At 46.8% G+C, this 15,363-nt stretch overlaps 3 protein-coding genes across 3 annotated transcripts; 2 read left to right on the top strand and 1 right to left on the bottom strand.

The window, feature by feature from the left end:
* Window positions 1–413: 413 nt before the first annotated feature.
* Window positions 414–3,669, bottom strand: EDB91DRAFT_1331171 (uncharacterized protein; the record flags this gene model as incomplete). The annotated part of the gene is made up of 11 exons (XM_041325379.1): window positions 414–729; window positions 779–1,209; window positions 1,235–1,348; window positions 1,493–1,631; window positions 1,693–1,878; window positions 1,926–2,320; window positions 2,373–2,521; window positions 2,573–2,738; window positions 2,798–2,985; window positions 3,036–3,407; window positions 3,469–3,669. 11 exons carry the CDS (start codon window positions 3,667–3,669, stop codon window positions 479–481), a joined length of 2,592 nt encoding a protein of 863 aa, XP_041170689.1. The 3' UTR covers window positions 414–478.
* A 3,768-nt stretch (window positions 3,670–7,437) lies between these two features.
* Window positions 7,438–9,907, top strand: EDB91DRAFT_1254983 (uncharacterized protein; the record flags this gene model as incomplete). Its single annotated transcript, XM_041323896.1, has 11 exons — window positions 7,438–7,573; window positions 7,631–7,677; window positions 7,731–8,128; window positions 8,180–8,308; window positions 8,357–8,463; window positions 8,565–8,672; window positions 8,729–8,805; window positions 8,852–9,375; window positions 9,431–9,666; window positions 9,730–9,838; window positions 9,886–9,907. 11 exons carry the CDS (start codon window positions 7,438–7,440, stop codon window positions 9,905–9,907), a joined length of 1,893 nt encoding a protein of 630 aa, XP_041170690.1.
* A 1,828-nt stretch (window positions 9,908–11,735) lies between these two features.
* Window positions 11,736–12,152, top strand: EDB91DRAFT_1087288 (uncharacterized protein; the record flags this gene model as incomplete). Its single annotated transcript, XM_041316188.1, has 1 exon — window positions 11,736–12,152. One exon carries the CDS (start codon window positions 11,736–11,738, stop codon window positions 12,150–12,152), a length of 417 nt encoding a protein of 138 aa, XP_041170691.1.
* Between the last annotated feature and the right edge of the window lie 3,211 nt (window positions 12,153–15,363).

Below are 15,363 nucleotides of genomic sequence, written 5' to 3' on the forward strand. Positions count from 1 at the left end.
TTCTGATGCATCCCCTCCGCTTTCTGATGCATCAGTCCTCCAGGTTGATTTCTGATGCATCCTCCCCTCCGTCTGCTAATGCATCAGTCCTCCAGGTTAAGTTCTGATGATGCATCCCCTCACCTTCTCCGTCTGCTAATGCATCAGTCCTCCAGGTTGATGCACTGTGATGCATCATGCATCCCACCCGCCCTCGGTGCATTCTCGCATCCCGCCCTCCTCGCATCCCTCCTGCTTTTGTGCGCCCGCATGCCGCCCTCCTCCCGCTTTTGTGCGCCCATTGTCTCGCGCCCCTGTTGCCATTTCGAGCCTTTGCTCTTTTTTGTGCCTGCTGTTGCTGTTTTGCGCCATAACTTGTTGTTCAAACAATGCAATTTTGATACCAACTCTCGCTAACATGTATTGAGTGACCGAAATTCTAACTAAGGTTTATGTGCTTAAGTCCATGTCTTCGAATGTGTCCACCAGAGCCAGGGTGTCAGCCCAGCTGGTCTTGAAAGACTCGGAAGCATTCGACGTAAAACGGCTTGACGTTTGGCATACGCCATCTGTCCCTCGTGTTGATCTGCATCGTCAAGTTGTAGTGCGTTTCCCAGGCCCGCTCGTCCCAGCGCTGCGCATCCCACTCAAAAAACTGCAGAATCCTTCGCATCTCCTCCTTCAACAATTCCACCTCTTCTGCCCAGCGCATCGCCCGTGCCCGGGCTTTGCACCACTCTATTCGCATGTCTGATCTACTGTGAGCCTGGCTAGGAAGCAAAAATGAAGAGCCGCCTACCTTCCAAGGTATTGTCATTGTCCATCTCGTTGGGAGCCGCTCCCCGCATACTCCAAATCCATGACAGCTTTCTCGTTCCCTCCGATTCTCCCCATAGTATGTCTGTCATCGAGCGGATGTCAGCTCGGTCTAGTGGCCGCAGTGACGAGTGCCACCCGGACTGGGTCTGATTCACTCGTGGTGCAAGAACAACGAGGGATTTACGTGCATGCTCGTAAGTGCTGGCAGCGGCCTCGATCCTTGCTTCAACGGCTTTCAATGTATTCCATGCCCGCGTGTTCGCTCCTTGCCCACGAAGGTGCCAATTCTTATACTTGAGGATCGCAGTCAGAGCACGTAAGTTCGAACATAGAGAACGGAGGGCGTCATGAGCTTGCCCATACCACAGCTTCCATTCAATGGCTTGGAGACGGGTGTCACAAGGAGAGGTCCTGCTAATATGGGGACGGCAGCCACAACTTGATGGCTTCTGGTGCAGCGGCCACATTGTTAGATACTGAGGCCTCGCTCGCATGTAGTGCAGCGAGAAACGGCATGTATAGTTCCTGCATTTTCCCCCAGGCATCAATCCTCCATCAGAGAGTGTTGCTTCGCTGAAGCATCTTTCCTTCTTGATTGTCCATCGCGTGGACTCCGAGGCCAGCTCTGTCTGCTTTCATTTGCCGTCTATCAAAGTAAGAACAAGGTCCGATAAGCAACGATTGGGACACTCACTGTTGTTCCTTGAGTTCTAAGCCAGTGCTGATTAATACACTGGGAGTGCAATCCTCGTGTAGGGCAAGGTAAGTCCCTGTTTGAAGGTCAATCTGGTCCTCCCTAGCCAGCTCCAGTCGTACAGAAGCCATAGTGATACCTGTGATATACGGAGGATTAAGATGAGCACATAAGTATTACCATCACAAACTCGTACTTACTTTCTGCCTTTCGTTCGAAAGGATTGGGCTGTGCAGCGTCACACTCCCAAGCCTCCACCTGTTCTCTCCACTGTTCGAGGGTGGCACCGTATTCGCCTCGCAAGCCATCATCAAGGTCCTCGAATGCTTCACAATGGTTCTCTCGCTCCGGCAATGCATCCTTCATCTTGCGAAGCATAGTACTACCTGATAAAATGTAAGTTAATGTATTATTTTGACAAAAATAGACGCACCAAGTCCAACAAGTTTTTTCCAGTTCGAGTCTCCGAAGTAGTCATCAAGGGTGTCTCGCCATGCACCAGGACCCATTTCTTTCGTGCTTGAAGCGACAGGGTTAATATTAGCCCAGCCACATTCTGGCGCTTCTCCGTCGGTCCTTCCTACCCCGCTCTTGAAATTGAACGAGAAGGAGGTTTGGCACTGCTCAATATGAGCAGGTAGGTGGAACTTGGGCACAAAAAATGAGACGGTCTTGACGGTATGCGAGAGGTGCATTGAAAACGGAAAGGCACTCATATGGTGCCATAATCTTTTGTGCCACTGGCACGCGATATCATAGGATACGTGGAGAGTGTCGAGTACGGTATGGTGAAGTGTCGAGAAGAATAGATAGTCCATATTAATATATCTATGTGCCCGCATTAGATTGTCAACTGCGTGAAATGCAAATGACGACTTACCTTTCACCCTTTTGGAGATCCCCCACTGCATTAGGCCTTTTCATGTTGTGGCGAGCACAATCGATTGTACCTAAACCAGTAACGGCGAGTCCGCAGTTAGATTTTGTATCAGCCATGTTTACAGCAGCGTGACTTGAACACGTTGATTTCTGCAAAAGATAGATGTGAGTATACAAATAGAATAAATAAAACTAACTAACCTCTTGGATGCTGTCCGCACTGTCATGCAAGAAGCCTTTATAAGCATCTTCCTCCACGAAATAACCCCAGCCACGACTCAGGCTTGGGTCAACATTGTCATTTGAGACAGCCTTGCGTTTTAACCGTAAATTCACATCAATCGCGAGGAATAATCCGTATAACCACCTAACAGTACCTATATCAGCAATCATTCTACTCTGGACTGAAGCTCGCTCTAAACTTACTGTCGAGGGGCATCTTTCCAATCCACTGGAAGGTTCTTCCCTGGGTGTGGGCATGCTGGGCACAATATGGCACATTCACCCTCAGCTGTCCCATCTATACCACTAGCCTCGTGACCTCGCCCCGAACACTTAAGCATCTTCAAGTGGCACCACTCACGTATCATTCGCAAAAACGACTCATATTGATCCTGTAGGGCAGCTGGAGTAACTGCAAAGGTACTTGAAAATATGAATTTACCTTGACAGGAAGTAGGCCAGTGTTATCGGACATCTGCCTGAGCGCGTGATAAAACTCATATGTAGATATTTTTGACTCAAAAGAGAGTAAGTGGTATTGCTCAAGAACAGAGAACGTTGCAGCCGTTTTTGGATCTGATGTTGTTGAAGGAAACCAGGATATTCTAAGCAGCTGCTGCATGTGGCTTTCGGCTGTTGCACAATTGCAGAAGTCAAGGGCCACTTCATGGATACTGCGGGTGTCGACAACGACAAAATCGTCGTTAAATGCATGCTGAGGATTAAGACATTTCTGGCCAGTGGTGTGGCCAAGCTGGATGTGAAGGCCCAGGGTTTTCAGTGAGGTTTGCTCGAAGTATTGACCGTTCCACCTCTGCATCGATATCTTATATTAGTTTCATGTCCAACTCTCCCAATCAAATATGAAAACGTACCTGCAATCGGTGAAGTGGGTGGCGCACATGGGCCGACAAGATGCAAGTTGTGCAATAAAGCTCTGACCCTAAGCAGTCTTCACACCGGTACTCCGGGCTGGGACGATTACATTCCAAGCAAGACTGAGCGCTGGCTTGGCCACATCTCCCTTCGAGACGGATGAATTCACGAAGGAATATTCCTCGGTGCTTCAACCACATCAGCAAAGGATTATCCTAAATAATCACGGTAAGCATGGTAAGGAAAAAGTCAAAGAATAATGTAGTGTACATACACCCGCTCCTCGGTTTCTGCTTTCCTCACCTAAAAAGTCCAATGATACTTCGGGCGGGAGATCATCGAATGGCTCAGGAATTGAAAACGGCACATCGTGCAGAGTCGGTGCAGTATGAGTTAGATTCTTGATGGTTGCTTTAGCGTTCTTGGGAGGTCGAAGATGCTTCAGTGTATAGCCAATGGTCCCATCTTTATGAACATCATATTGGGTATGCTGGCGAGAAGGTGGCACCAAGGTGGCTGAGCGGTAAAAATTGAGCTTGGGTTTCTTCTTTCGTTTCTGTAACTTCTTCAGTGTTGCGGATGTTGCCGGAGTGCATACAATAGTCTGAATTGAAGATTCCCTGGCACAAGGAGGATCTGTAGACATTCGTCGTTGAATGTTGCAATGTTGATTACCAACACGACAGCACAATTGACCAAACCGTAGTGTTGCACATTTAGGGTTAGGGTTATTGCCCGAACATGTCAATGCATTGTTCTCAAAATGACTAGTACTTGGCATTCTCGTAGTATGACATCATCCCATAACTAACTAGTCCAAACTGTAGACTGAGCAACACCCGCATAACCATAACTCTAATCCTAACGAGATGTCAGCAAATGCTACCAAACGAAGTATAGTATCAAACCTACTAGTGTGTCACCTGCTCGCTGTGAGCCTACGTCTGATGGCACAATGAACCTCCTGTTCTCCCAGAACAAGTGACTGAACCACAAAGACGGTAGCAACATAATTGCCTGGTGTCCAGAGTTCGATTTTTACACTATTCCTATGGTAGGTGTTAAGTATAAAAAATATTAATGAGAACGTGAAAACTCACCGGAGATATGCCAGAAAAACACCGATGTAGCGGCCCCGAGTAACACAATAAAAAGGGGGTTTTAGATTGTGCTGGGCAGGCATGTTATAGAAAATTCCTTCATATAAATATAAAAAGCACTCGTCCGCCATAGCATTCGCGGCCTCCTCAAACTCTATACTGCCCTCGTGCACAGTCACGGACTCCTCTGGTTCGGTCATGTAGGGTGTCGTAGTAATACTGATCCAAAGAGGATCAGCGGATCGTTCATTGAGAGATATCCTGGGAGTGGGACTCAAATGCGCTGTAGTTTTTGGATGAGCCTGGGAAGCACCTTCCATTCATAAAGTGAACTACTCACCCTGGGTCACGAGCATTGACATCAATGTCATATTAGTGGTGGTCAATGCAAGGGAGACTGGTATTTGCAGTGATTTTTGAGTTAGCCTTATGAACCGCCATTAATGATATGGCGGACCACTCACCCTGAATAACGTAGCAGCGTCTAGTAAACTTGATTAGACTTGAAACAGTGATATGATGCACTCATTGAGAAATTTGATTTCCAGTGCGGAGATCGCAGATGCGGGTCACCGGATGCATCACCGATGCATCATTATGGTTAATGCAAGACAATGATGTCAGGAGTAGTCTTAGTGATAAGATTACAGTACGCACAGTGAATAACAAAAATGTCTGTTGATCACATAGATTGATGTATGGGGCGGGCATGGGAGATGGCTGTATCATTGGAGATATGGGAGAGGAAAGTTGAGTATTACGCTGGTGGAGTGAAATGCTGGGAAGAGATGCAAGAATGGAGTTGGTGGAAGGGCAGCTACAGCCAGATGAGATGATGTCAGAAAAACGAAAGGGACGTCCTGAGGATTGTGTTGATCGCATATAGATTGATGTATGGGGCGGGCATGGGAGATGGCTGTATCATTGGAGATATGGGAGAGGAAAGTTGAGTATTATGCCAGTGGAGTGAAATGCTGGGAAGAGATACAAGAATGGAGTTGGTGGAGGGGCAGCCACAGCCGGATGAGATGATGTCAGAAAAATGAAAGGGACGTCCTGAGGATTGTGTTGATCACATAGATTGATGTATGGGGCGGGCATGGGAGGTGGCTGTATCATTGGAGATATGGGAGAGGAAAGTCAAGTATTACGCCTGTGGAGTGAAATGCTGGGAAGAGATGCAAGAATGGAGTTGGTGGAGGGGTAGCCACAGCCGGATGAGATGATGTCAAAAAACAAAAGGGACGTCCTGAGGATTCCATATTTTGTATATTGATTTTACAGCTTGATCTATTGGCGGATACAGTACCGAGGTTCAGATTAGAGGCCAAAAATGGCGGCTGGGATTTAAACGTACCAACTAAACCAGTTACATATTTTGATTTCTGGGAGTCGCAGAGCCAAGAAACTGACTGCCGGACCAGGTGTCTTGGGTGCCCATGTTCCAGTCTTGGTCGTTTGGGCTGAAAGCAAAGATGTTCCAGTTGGCATCAGATGCAATGCATGGAGTAACTTACTAAGTTGTAATAACACCGCTAGCCACAATGTTAACTTTGGGAGATTTACAACTCAATGCTTGATAGATACTCAGAGTATGTCTGCGGGGGTTCTAACTTGCGCGGTGGTCTGGGTAATAGCTAGATTTGAGTAAAGCACAAGCTGAGTCTTAGCTCATATGTTGAACTTGTAACTCGGCGATTCCACTGCCGCTTTAGGCTCCAAGTCAATCACTTCAATCACTTCAACTGTGCACATGTTGGAACTACTATACTGATCACTCAATAACTCTATAACTACTGCTGCCTCACTCATGATTTTGCGCACTGTGTTGGATTGGTACCAGCATCTGCCAACTTCTGATGTCGTCCAGGTGAGTCTCTAGTAGCTGGCCAATATGACAAATGTACTTATCGCAAAGTAGTGGCTCATGCAAACGCTGAATTCCGATGTTCAATATCCAAGTGAGTCTCTTGCCCGATGCAAGATTCTGTACTTATTTGTGATGCTCTATGTAAGTGTACTATAAGCTCACCCGCAACCAAGATCACCTGCGGGATTTAACACTCTTTTCTGGTATTGGTTGGCAGTAAGTACCATCGTTCCGCATTCCTTCTTTGGATGACCATTTCCTTTCAGTGTACACCCCAGTCAACAAAAGGTAAAGGTAAAGCCACTCTTCTGTGCACACTATCCATCTGAGCTCACTTTTATCGAACAAGGTCAGTGTCATGCTCCTTATTTCACTTCGCTTAGAGCCAGTCAGAATGCATTTCCTTTCAGTGTATGCCCTGATCAACATGTCGCGCACAGGTGAAGTCACTCTTTCATGCATGTCATCATCCGAGCTCACCTTGATCAAACCAGATCAATGTTCATCAACTCGCTCAACTCGCTCCTTATCGCACTTCACTTTGATTCAGTTTGTAATGAACGATTGCCCGATCCACCAGACACACAGACTGGCCCTAGACACACAAACTGGCACCGACACCACCATTTGCATTTTGATTTTCCTGTGATTGGACCCAGTAGTAAGTCTTTGCTAGCTAAACTCAGTTTGGTACCCTCATTACCTGATCCACCCAGAGACACCGACTGGCGCCAGAACAGACTGGTACCGGTACCACCGTTTTTGTTTTGACTGTCCTGCAATCGGATCCTGTAGTAAGTCATTGCCAGCTAAATTAGCCTCCTTTTTCATTCGCCGATATTGATTTTCAACGAGCCCTGATCAGATGCCAGTGGAATGATATAAGGACGGGCATAGACATTGGTAGAGGGACACACTTGTCTATCATTGCGCAAAGAAAAACAAAGGTATGATAGCGACACTCTTAACATGGTATATGACTTAAAATCCTATGACAGATGCCAGCAGCTCAGTGGACTACTAAGGAACAATACAAATGGCTCCATGAACAGTTGCCGGAGTATATTGCACTACACGGCGAGGACAAGGACTACGCGCACTTCTGGGCCAAGACTCATCTTTATTGGTTTAAAAGTTGGCCTGAGTGAGCCGCCCTCTTCCCCGATATCCCCATTGAAATACCACTAACAGAAGAGCAACAAGCTGAAGAACTTGCTGCCGAAAAAACGCGTAAAGTAGTGAGTTGTCGAATGTTTTGACAACTTTTGACTGCTAACCAAAACCCTGGTAGCGATTGCAGACCTGGTTCCATTGGCGGACAAACACATCCAAGAAAAATTGTGGCCTCAAGAAGGAAATCTCCGTATTTGAAAGTGCACTGCTGCCGAAGTCGCGCGCAAAATCTGTCGAAGAAATCTACATGGATATGGTCTACGATGAACGGATCAAACCTCTAGTAGCGGCTCAACAAGAGGCAGGTAACGTAGCTACAGCTGGTCGCCGCATGGCATTGGGCCAAAAGTTTTGCAAAGAGCTCCTGGAAGATGAGTCAGACGAGGTGAAGAAGGAGGTGAGAGAGAAGTACAATAAGCAGAAAAAGGTAAAGAAGGACATGCTACACGATAAAGCTGATGATGACGATGACGACGATGACGATGACGACGAAACCGACGCTGATGCCATTGTGAAGTAAGTACTAGTTAATGATTATGATTATGATGTTACTTACACGGCCTATAGAGGTATCGACGATTTACCAATCATATGCCAGTGCTTTGCACGCCTCATCAAGAAAAAGACTCGATTTATAGTCTCCTTCATGTGCGCTGGACCGGACCCGAGGCAGAATTGGAATATCGTAACTTTATCGTAAGTGCACCAAACCATAAATCTGACTACCAAGCTCACCTTACTAAGGTGCCATCCATCAGAAACTCCTGCTGGGAACGACTTTTCTCAGTTATGCCCTGACAAGGACAACACTTTCCTTGCCGCATACCAGGAATACGCTGAGTTGATATTCCGTAAGCTAATCCTTGTTGTCCAAATCACTATAGCCTCACCATAAGACTCAACCATCAGCTCCGAACAAGCATAACCCGCTGCTGCCAGATGTCGAAGACAGGCGATCAGACTGAGGAGCTCGAAGGATGCAACAGTGGCAAAGAATCCAAGGATGGTGAAGAGAACGACAAAGGACAACGTGGTGATTCCATTGACTGGGATAATCTAGGTAGGTCTTTATATCATTTCACAGCCACCTGATGCAAACTGATGCATCAATAACAGGCTTCGCAAGTTCCTCGACCGGAATCAGTGATGCATCACCACTCGGTGAACTTAATCAATCCGCACTCTACTCTGAGGTAAGTACTTTTCATTATTCTCCCTATTTAATCTAACACTTTGCAGACACAGGCACAATGTGATGCATCATTCATACAGGCCCAGCCTGATGCACCGTTCAAACAGGCCCAGCCTGATGCATCATTCAAACAGGCCCAGCCTGATGCATCGCTCGAACACGCATGGGACAACATTGCCACCGTGCCTCCCAATTCGTTTAGCATGCTGCAATCCAGTGTGCCTAGTACCGTCGAGGCGCTTGGGTTGTCTTTTTCCCATGCTGATCTTATGGCACTGGGTTATTTTGGTAGTGACAACACCACGCAGAACTTATTTTCCCCCGCATTCAGCTCATCAGCGCCCTCATTTGACACACAATATGACACGCACACGTGGAATGGTGCCAATTCTGATTCACAGGGGTGGGAGATGCGTAGCCTGTCCTCCTTCTTGAGCTCTCCAATATCTGCCGAGCGCAGCACTGCCACGACTGAGCAGGATGATGCCCTTCCTCAGTTCACTCAACAGTTGCCCATTCTTCCAGCGGCAAATCCTCCTTCACCAACTGAGCAGGATGACACCCTTCCTCAGTTCACTCAACAGCTGCCCATTCTTCCAGCAGCAAATCCTCCTTCTCCGACCGAGGGCATACATACAGGATCTTGCTGACACTCACGCTGGTGCTGGTCTTGCTAAGTCAAAGCGCAAATTCAAGTCAAAGCCTGCTACCAAAGTCAAACACAATCCCGCCATGGAGTCCACCCCCATCATCGCACCCATGAACACTGCCAAACCCAAACCCAAACCCAAAGCAAGACCTGTTGCCAAATTAACGGAGACATCGCACACCGCTGTGGATGAAGGCAATCCTGTAGCTCAACGTGCCTCAAAATGAATTCCAATCAAATCCAAGTGGAATGATATTGCCGACGCCATTGGGTCAGATGGTCTGACATTTGTTAGCATTGGTAAGGAAACTCAATCTGTTTCAGAGGATGCTAGGGCAATGAAGCGTCCCGCTAACTCAACCGTGGAGGGTGTGATTTCTGCAAAGTACGTCTTCGATATCTTCCTCACTTGCTCAATGCTAACGGACACAGGAAAAAGCGAACGAAGGCATGAGCCTATGTCTTCATGTCATGATCAAAAATTTGCTTCTCTACTTAATCATTTCATTCTCGTTCATAGTAATATTTGTCGCTAAGTAGTACATATAGTCTCTGTGTGGGTGATCGATGGATATAGTTGTGTTGTCATTTAATCCCCAAGTATATGGAGTGCTTGCAAGATTCACTGGAGGTAGAATACTATGTCGAACTATGAGATACGTGGCAAACATACTACAAGTGATCCCTGAAGTTCGAGGCTGCAAACTAGTACATAAATCACATATGTTGGATCCAGTTGGTGCGCCAGGGAAACTTCAAAGTGCCTCGACGCTCATTTTGATTCTGAATTTGCAATTGATATGGATATGGGCCACTGGGTGTCTCTAGCCCACCCAAGCCCATCCAAAGGTTTCCAAGGAGTGTGGATCCACACCTGAGAGCGACCATACACAGAGATGTCTGGCTCGCATACGAAGGTGAAGTCGAGAAAGGGTATATTGGCAAAGGTGTAGTGGCAAGTGGGGCTGCAAGAGGGATATATGCGCAGGGTAGTACAGCGGGCAGGTGTGTACAGCTGCAGGGCTGTAAGAGGGATTCGTGCGCACCACATAGCGGCGAGTAGTCAGCGGCGGGATGATTCGTGATGCAAGAGGGATTCGTGCACAGTGTATAACAGCGAGCAGCTGGTGGCAGGATGTGGACCAGTACCTGGCGGTATTGTTGATTCATGTATGACCGTGGGACGATTCCCGATTTTCGGTTTGATGCATTGCTGATGCTAGTGCATCAGAGTGCATTACTGATGCATCAGAGTGCATTACTGATGTGTCACTAATGCATCACTGCAACAGAAAATTCACTGCAGCGCTCGATGCATCACTGCATCCCTACAACTGCAACGAATTCTTGCATCAAAATGACACTGGGGCCTGCTGGTGTGAAATTTTTGTTCAATTAGGAAATGTTAGACTTAGTGAAATTTTGCTCATTCACTGCGGAAATGACAATTTAGCCCCACCCATAACCCGAGACAGCTTTGATGTATAACCCGACGTAGGGCGTACCTAGTGCTTGAACCAGACTAAAATCCGACTTGGACGATTTTTGAGCTCCACAGAGCTACCAAAAGACTTAAGCTGAAGTTAACCAGACGTCGGTTTAGTCCCTAACAATTGTAAGCAAACTATAAACGGACATTGGTTTTCTAGGCTCTTAGGCCAACACATTCCCTGCACACAGCCTCGTACTTCGACCCCAAACCGACGTCTGGAAATACAATATTTGCATAACCCAACCCTGGAGTCTATGGTGAGATGGTTTTTAAGTAAATTCTCACTAAGTCCCTCAATGAGTCTCAAGTACAAGGCAACGTCACACGTGATATCTGATTTGACGCTGAGTCGCAAGCGCTTGGGCCGCATCGCCAGCTGGCCTTAGCTTTAACATATCATCTGTAAGCGCTTTTACCCTTGACACAGCTGACCAGCAGGACCCTCCGTCAAAAAATGTGGCAAAAAAGGTGTACCTGCCAGGCTTACAGATGTAATGGAGTCCTCATACCTGAGCACACCGCATGCGCTCATGAACGGCGTGACCTGTGAGAAAAAAAACTGCTGCATCGCAGGCCCAATTTAAGTGGGTTGGTGAACGGTTCGTGCCGAGCGCTGCACAAGAAGCTGGCCCAGTTCCTTGTGGATACTCTGTTCCCTTGCATGACCTGCAGCCCCTGTTATCTTCCGATGTTCAATTTCATGACCCACATCATATTTTGGAATCCCCAGTTGAACAGGAGATGTTAGACTATGGTTTCCTAACCGGAGAAGATGTGGACCTCATGACCCATGGTTCCAATCTGCCCAATCTCGGGCCCAACTTCCATAGCCCTGAATGACGCTGTTGATCACTTTAGCGCATATAACACAGCTAGCAGTTCAAGCTCACATTCCCTCACCTCATACAAAGCCCATCACCTCCCGCATGACCCAGAACAGCATGCATTAGATCACGAGATCAAAAAAGCCATCAAAGCGATCCGAAATGAAGACAGTCAAGTTCTACAACAACACGAGGATGGTCTCGATGACCTAGACATCGATGTCAATGGAATATTTGATGATCAAGATGATGAAGACAATAACATGATGCCATCCATGGATCCAAACGAGGACGACCCTGATCCATTTCTGCCAGAAGAAGGTTTCAACTCAACACGCAACAGGGACCTCACAGATACCCCCCCTCATCTGATCACGATATAGGCACTGGTCTCATGGTTACATCTCCAGTTCCACCTTCCATGAGCAGCGTGTAATGCCTTACTGGCTATTTTGGGGTGTATCCTCGTGGCCCTATCTCCAGCGATCGACACTCCCTTCATCACACTGCAAGAGCGTCATCGTGTTCATCAACACACAAGGTGAGAGCTTCATGTGTACCAGTCAGCTTCTCATGAACAACTGACATCTGTGCATTATCAAGGCAGATTCGTTGACTGATGTTTGACAAGTGTTCATTCGACTCTGTCAGTCTTGCAACTTCAGATACAAGGCGTGCAACGGTCGCATTGAGATCCTGGACTTGATCTTCAAGGGTATTTGGAACGTGCTGGTAAGGATCCATTTGCAGTGGTGCTACTTGTTGAGGCTGACGAAATGAGTAGATATGCTGGTAGCCCCCTTCATGAGATCCACTCAGAGCCTGTGATTGTGACCGCGACGATGGGTTGCTGCCTGTGAATGGGGTGAGTGAGTTATGGCCATGGTATGGTGTATCATGTTGAGGGCTTCCCATCAGTGGTGCTGGTGTTTGTTGGCCTAAATCCTGTTGTAAACCGCCCGAAAAAAAACTCGTCGACCTGTGGCAGCATGTGGTTACCAGGGAATAGTGGCAATGGGCAAGGTGCTGGTCTGTGGTAAGCTTCTGTGATTTGCTGTTGACCGCTATCCTGATCATAGCCCCCAGTATTTTCACCTGGAATCATGACAGCACCACTAGGGCGACACTGAGAGCTATGTTGATTATTAACAAACATTGGGCACTAGAAGGAGGGGAAGGAGGGAAGGGATTCATTACCTGGGGTGGCCCACGATGGGGAGCGCGGATCCCTAGGAAGTACCATAGAAGACGCGACTGTAACCCTACATTAATCAGACTTCTTTTTGCCTATCATTCAGAAGCAAAGCAGCCTTGCTTGCCCTAACAGACAGCAGACCTAATATTTCAGATGTGATTTGTATGTTGGGTTAGATGCGGGGGCAGCTATCCAACACAAGCCCACATTGCCTAACCCACCTCGGGATTTGCTCTCAAATGGTCACCATTCTCCACTTTAACCAGTGGGGATTCACACATTTGCCATTCTCTGGTTATAGTATATTTATTGCCACTACTTCTATGTCAACCCTATCAGGTTATTTTGTCATTTCCACAGTGATTGTACACTCACATCCCCTGTAATTCATTATCATCATGCTGTTTATAACTATTCCTGCCTCCAAAAAACACAAGAGCCTGCTAGAGCATGACAGTGACCTTGATTCCAATGGGTCCGATGAGGACGATATTCGAATGAAAGAACTTTTGGAGGAAGAGGAACCTGACTCTGATGATGACGGCAAAGATGATGAGCTTGAGCAGTCCCAGCCCATGAAGATCCTTACACCACCTCTGACCATGTCCAAAAAGTGAAAGCGTGGAACTAAAATCTGTGACTAATGATCCCTACTACATGGACCTAGAAGTACCCTGCATGAATAAGATACCCATGTGCATCATCTGCAGTGATCTCCAGAACCTCATACATATCAAACATGATCCCATCACCTGTAGTGGCTAGATAGTAGTCTTGATGACAACTATTCACGGCGAGACTTACGACAATGTTCTCAAGCCACTCTAGGAACAACTCCTGAGTCATCATCAGTAAATTCACACATTGCTTATTTCAACTTATTTGGCACTTGTCACTACTTTTGTCACTTATCAATAATGGGATCTACTTATTTTTCTTGAACTAGCCACCCCACCCCACCACCCTCCACTTGAGTGTTTCAAATTGCTAATAACCTATCAAATACATGTTTGATAATGATAGAATATAGTCTTCTCAAGTGTAGCTGCCTAGGGAAAGCATTTAAGTCAAAATCTTCTTGCTACTGTTTTGGCATTTTTACTTGACTAAAACAACCAATGTGGTTGTTTTGATATTGTCAAATGAGTGTTAAGGTCGTGCTCAAGGGAGAGGTTACTCAAAGGGCTTCGGCTTCAGCTTGTGCGCTGCGCTCCTTACCTGAGTACGTGCCCTTAATTTCCGGGGGACAGAGGGGAAGTCCGATGGAAGTCTGGGGAGTTCTGGAGGACAAACATTGGTGGAGTTCAGCAGAACTTTGGAAGACTTATGTGGGAATGGAGCAAGGCTAGAGGGGAAGTCCGATGAAAGTCCGGGGAATTCCGGAGGACAGAAGTCGGTGGAGTTTGGAGGAACTCCAGAAGACTATGTAGGGATGGAGTAAGGCTACTATGGAAGTCTGGAGTAGAAACAGAACAGAGGTTAGACTACCCTAAGGTAGAGCCGGAGAAGTAGTCCTAAGGTTTAACCCCTAAGACTCAGAGGTGGACAAGAGGTGAGACTCAAGTCCGGAGATTGCAGGAATGAGCAGAACTAAGATGATATTTGAACTGAGGAGTTCCAGAGTATTACAAGGGTTTATATACTGTAGGTATCATGTAAGTAAATCAGTCAGCAAAGGTAAGGGCTATGTGCAAAGCATGTGGAAAGTCTATTACTAAGTGTAACAGATCAAAGCAGTGAAGTCGGAAATGAAGTAAGAATGGAACAGATCAGTAAGCATAGCGGAAAAAGACATAACCAGTAACCGGAGCAATAGCTAATCTAAAAGGAGATAGGGGTGAGTGCAGAGATGAAGGCGGAGTGCCAGGCGGAATAGTAAGACGGAGGACCAGACTTTAATGAAGTAGATCCAGAATTCCAGATCTGGAGGTATGGGATATGACAATGAGCTTCTATAGTCTAACAAATATTTTGGTGTACTCTAGTTGAGGGTGGTGGGTCCAGGTGGCTAGTTGAAGAAAAATAAGTAGATCCCATTATTGATAAGTGACAAAAGTAGGGATAAGTGCCAAATAAGTTGAAATAAGCAATGTGTGAATTTACTGATGATAGAGCCTTTGACAACGGTTGCAGCAACAATGCCATCCAGTGTGAGGAGGGCTTCTGTGGATGTCCGCCGTCGACGCACAAACACCTGCTTTTTCTCTGCACGGGTGCCTGTCCTTGATGGTCCATAGCGTCTACCAGGTGTCCGCTCATCCTTTGATGTCTCATCAATAAATCCCAACTCTGATGGATCATACTGAGCCATGCGTGCAATGAACGCAGCACAGAGAGTCTCATTGCGTTCCTTGGCAATGCACTTGAGTTTCTTGTAGCTGTCATATCTCATACCTCCG

The sequence above is a fragment of the Suillus paluster genome (genome assembly GCF_016628075.1).
Source record: "Suillus paluster strain FC165 chromosome Unknown EDB91scaffold_123, whole genome shotgun sequence".
Lineage (NCBI taxonomy): Eukaryota > Fungi > Basidiomycota > Agaricomycetes > Boletales > Suillaceae > Suillus > Suillus paluster.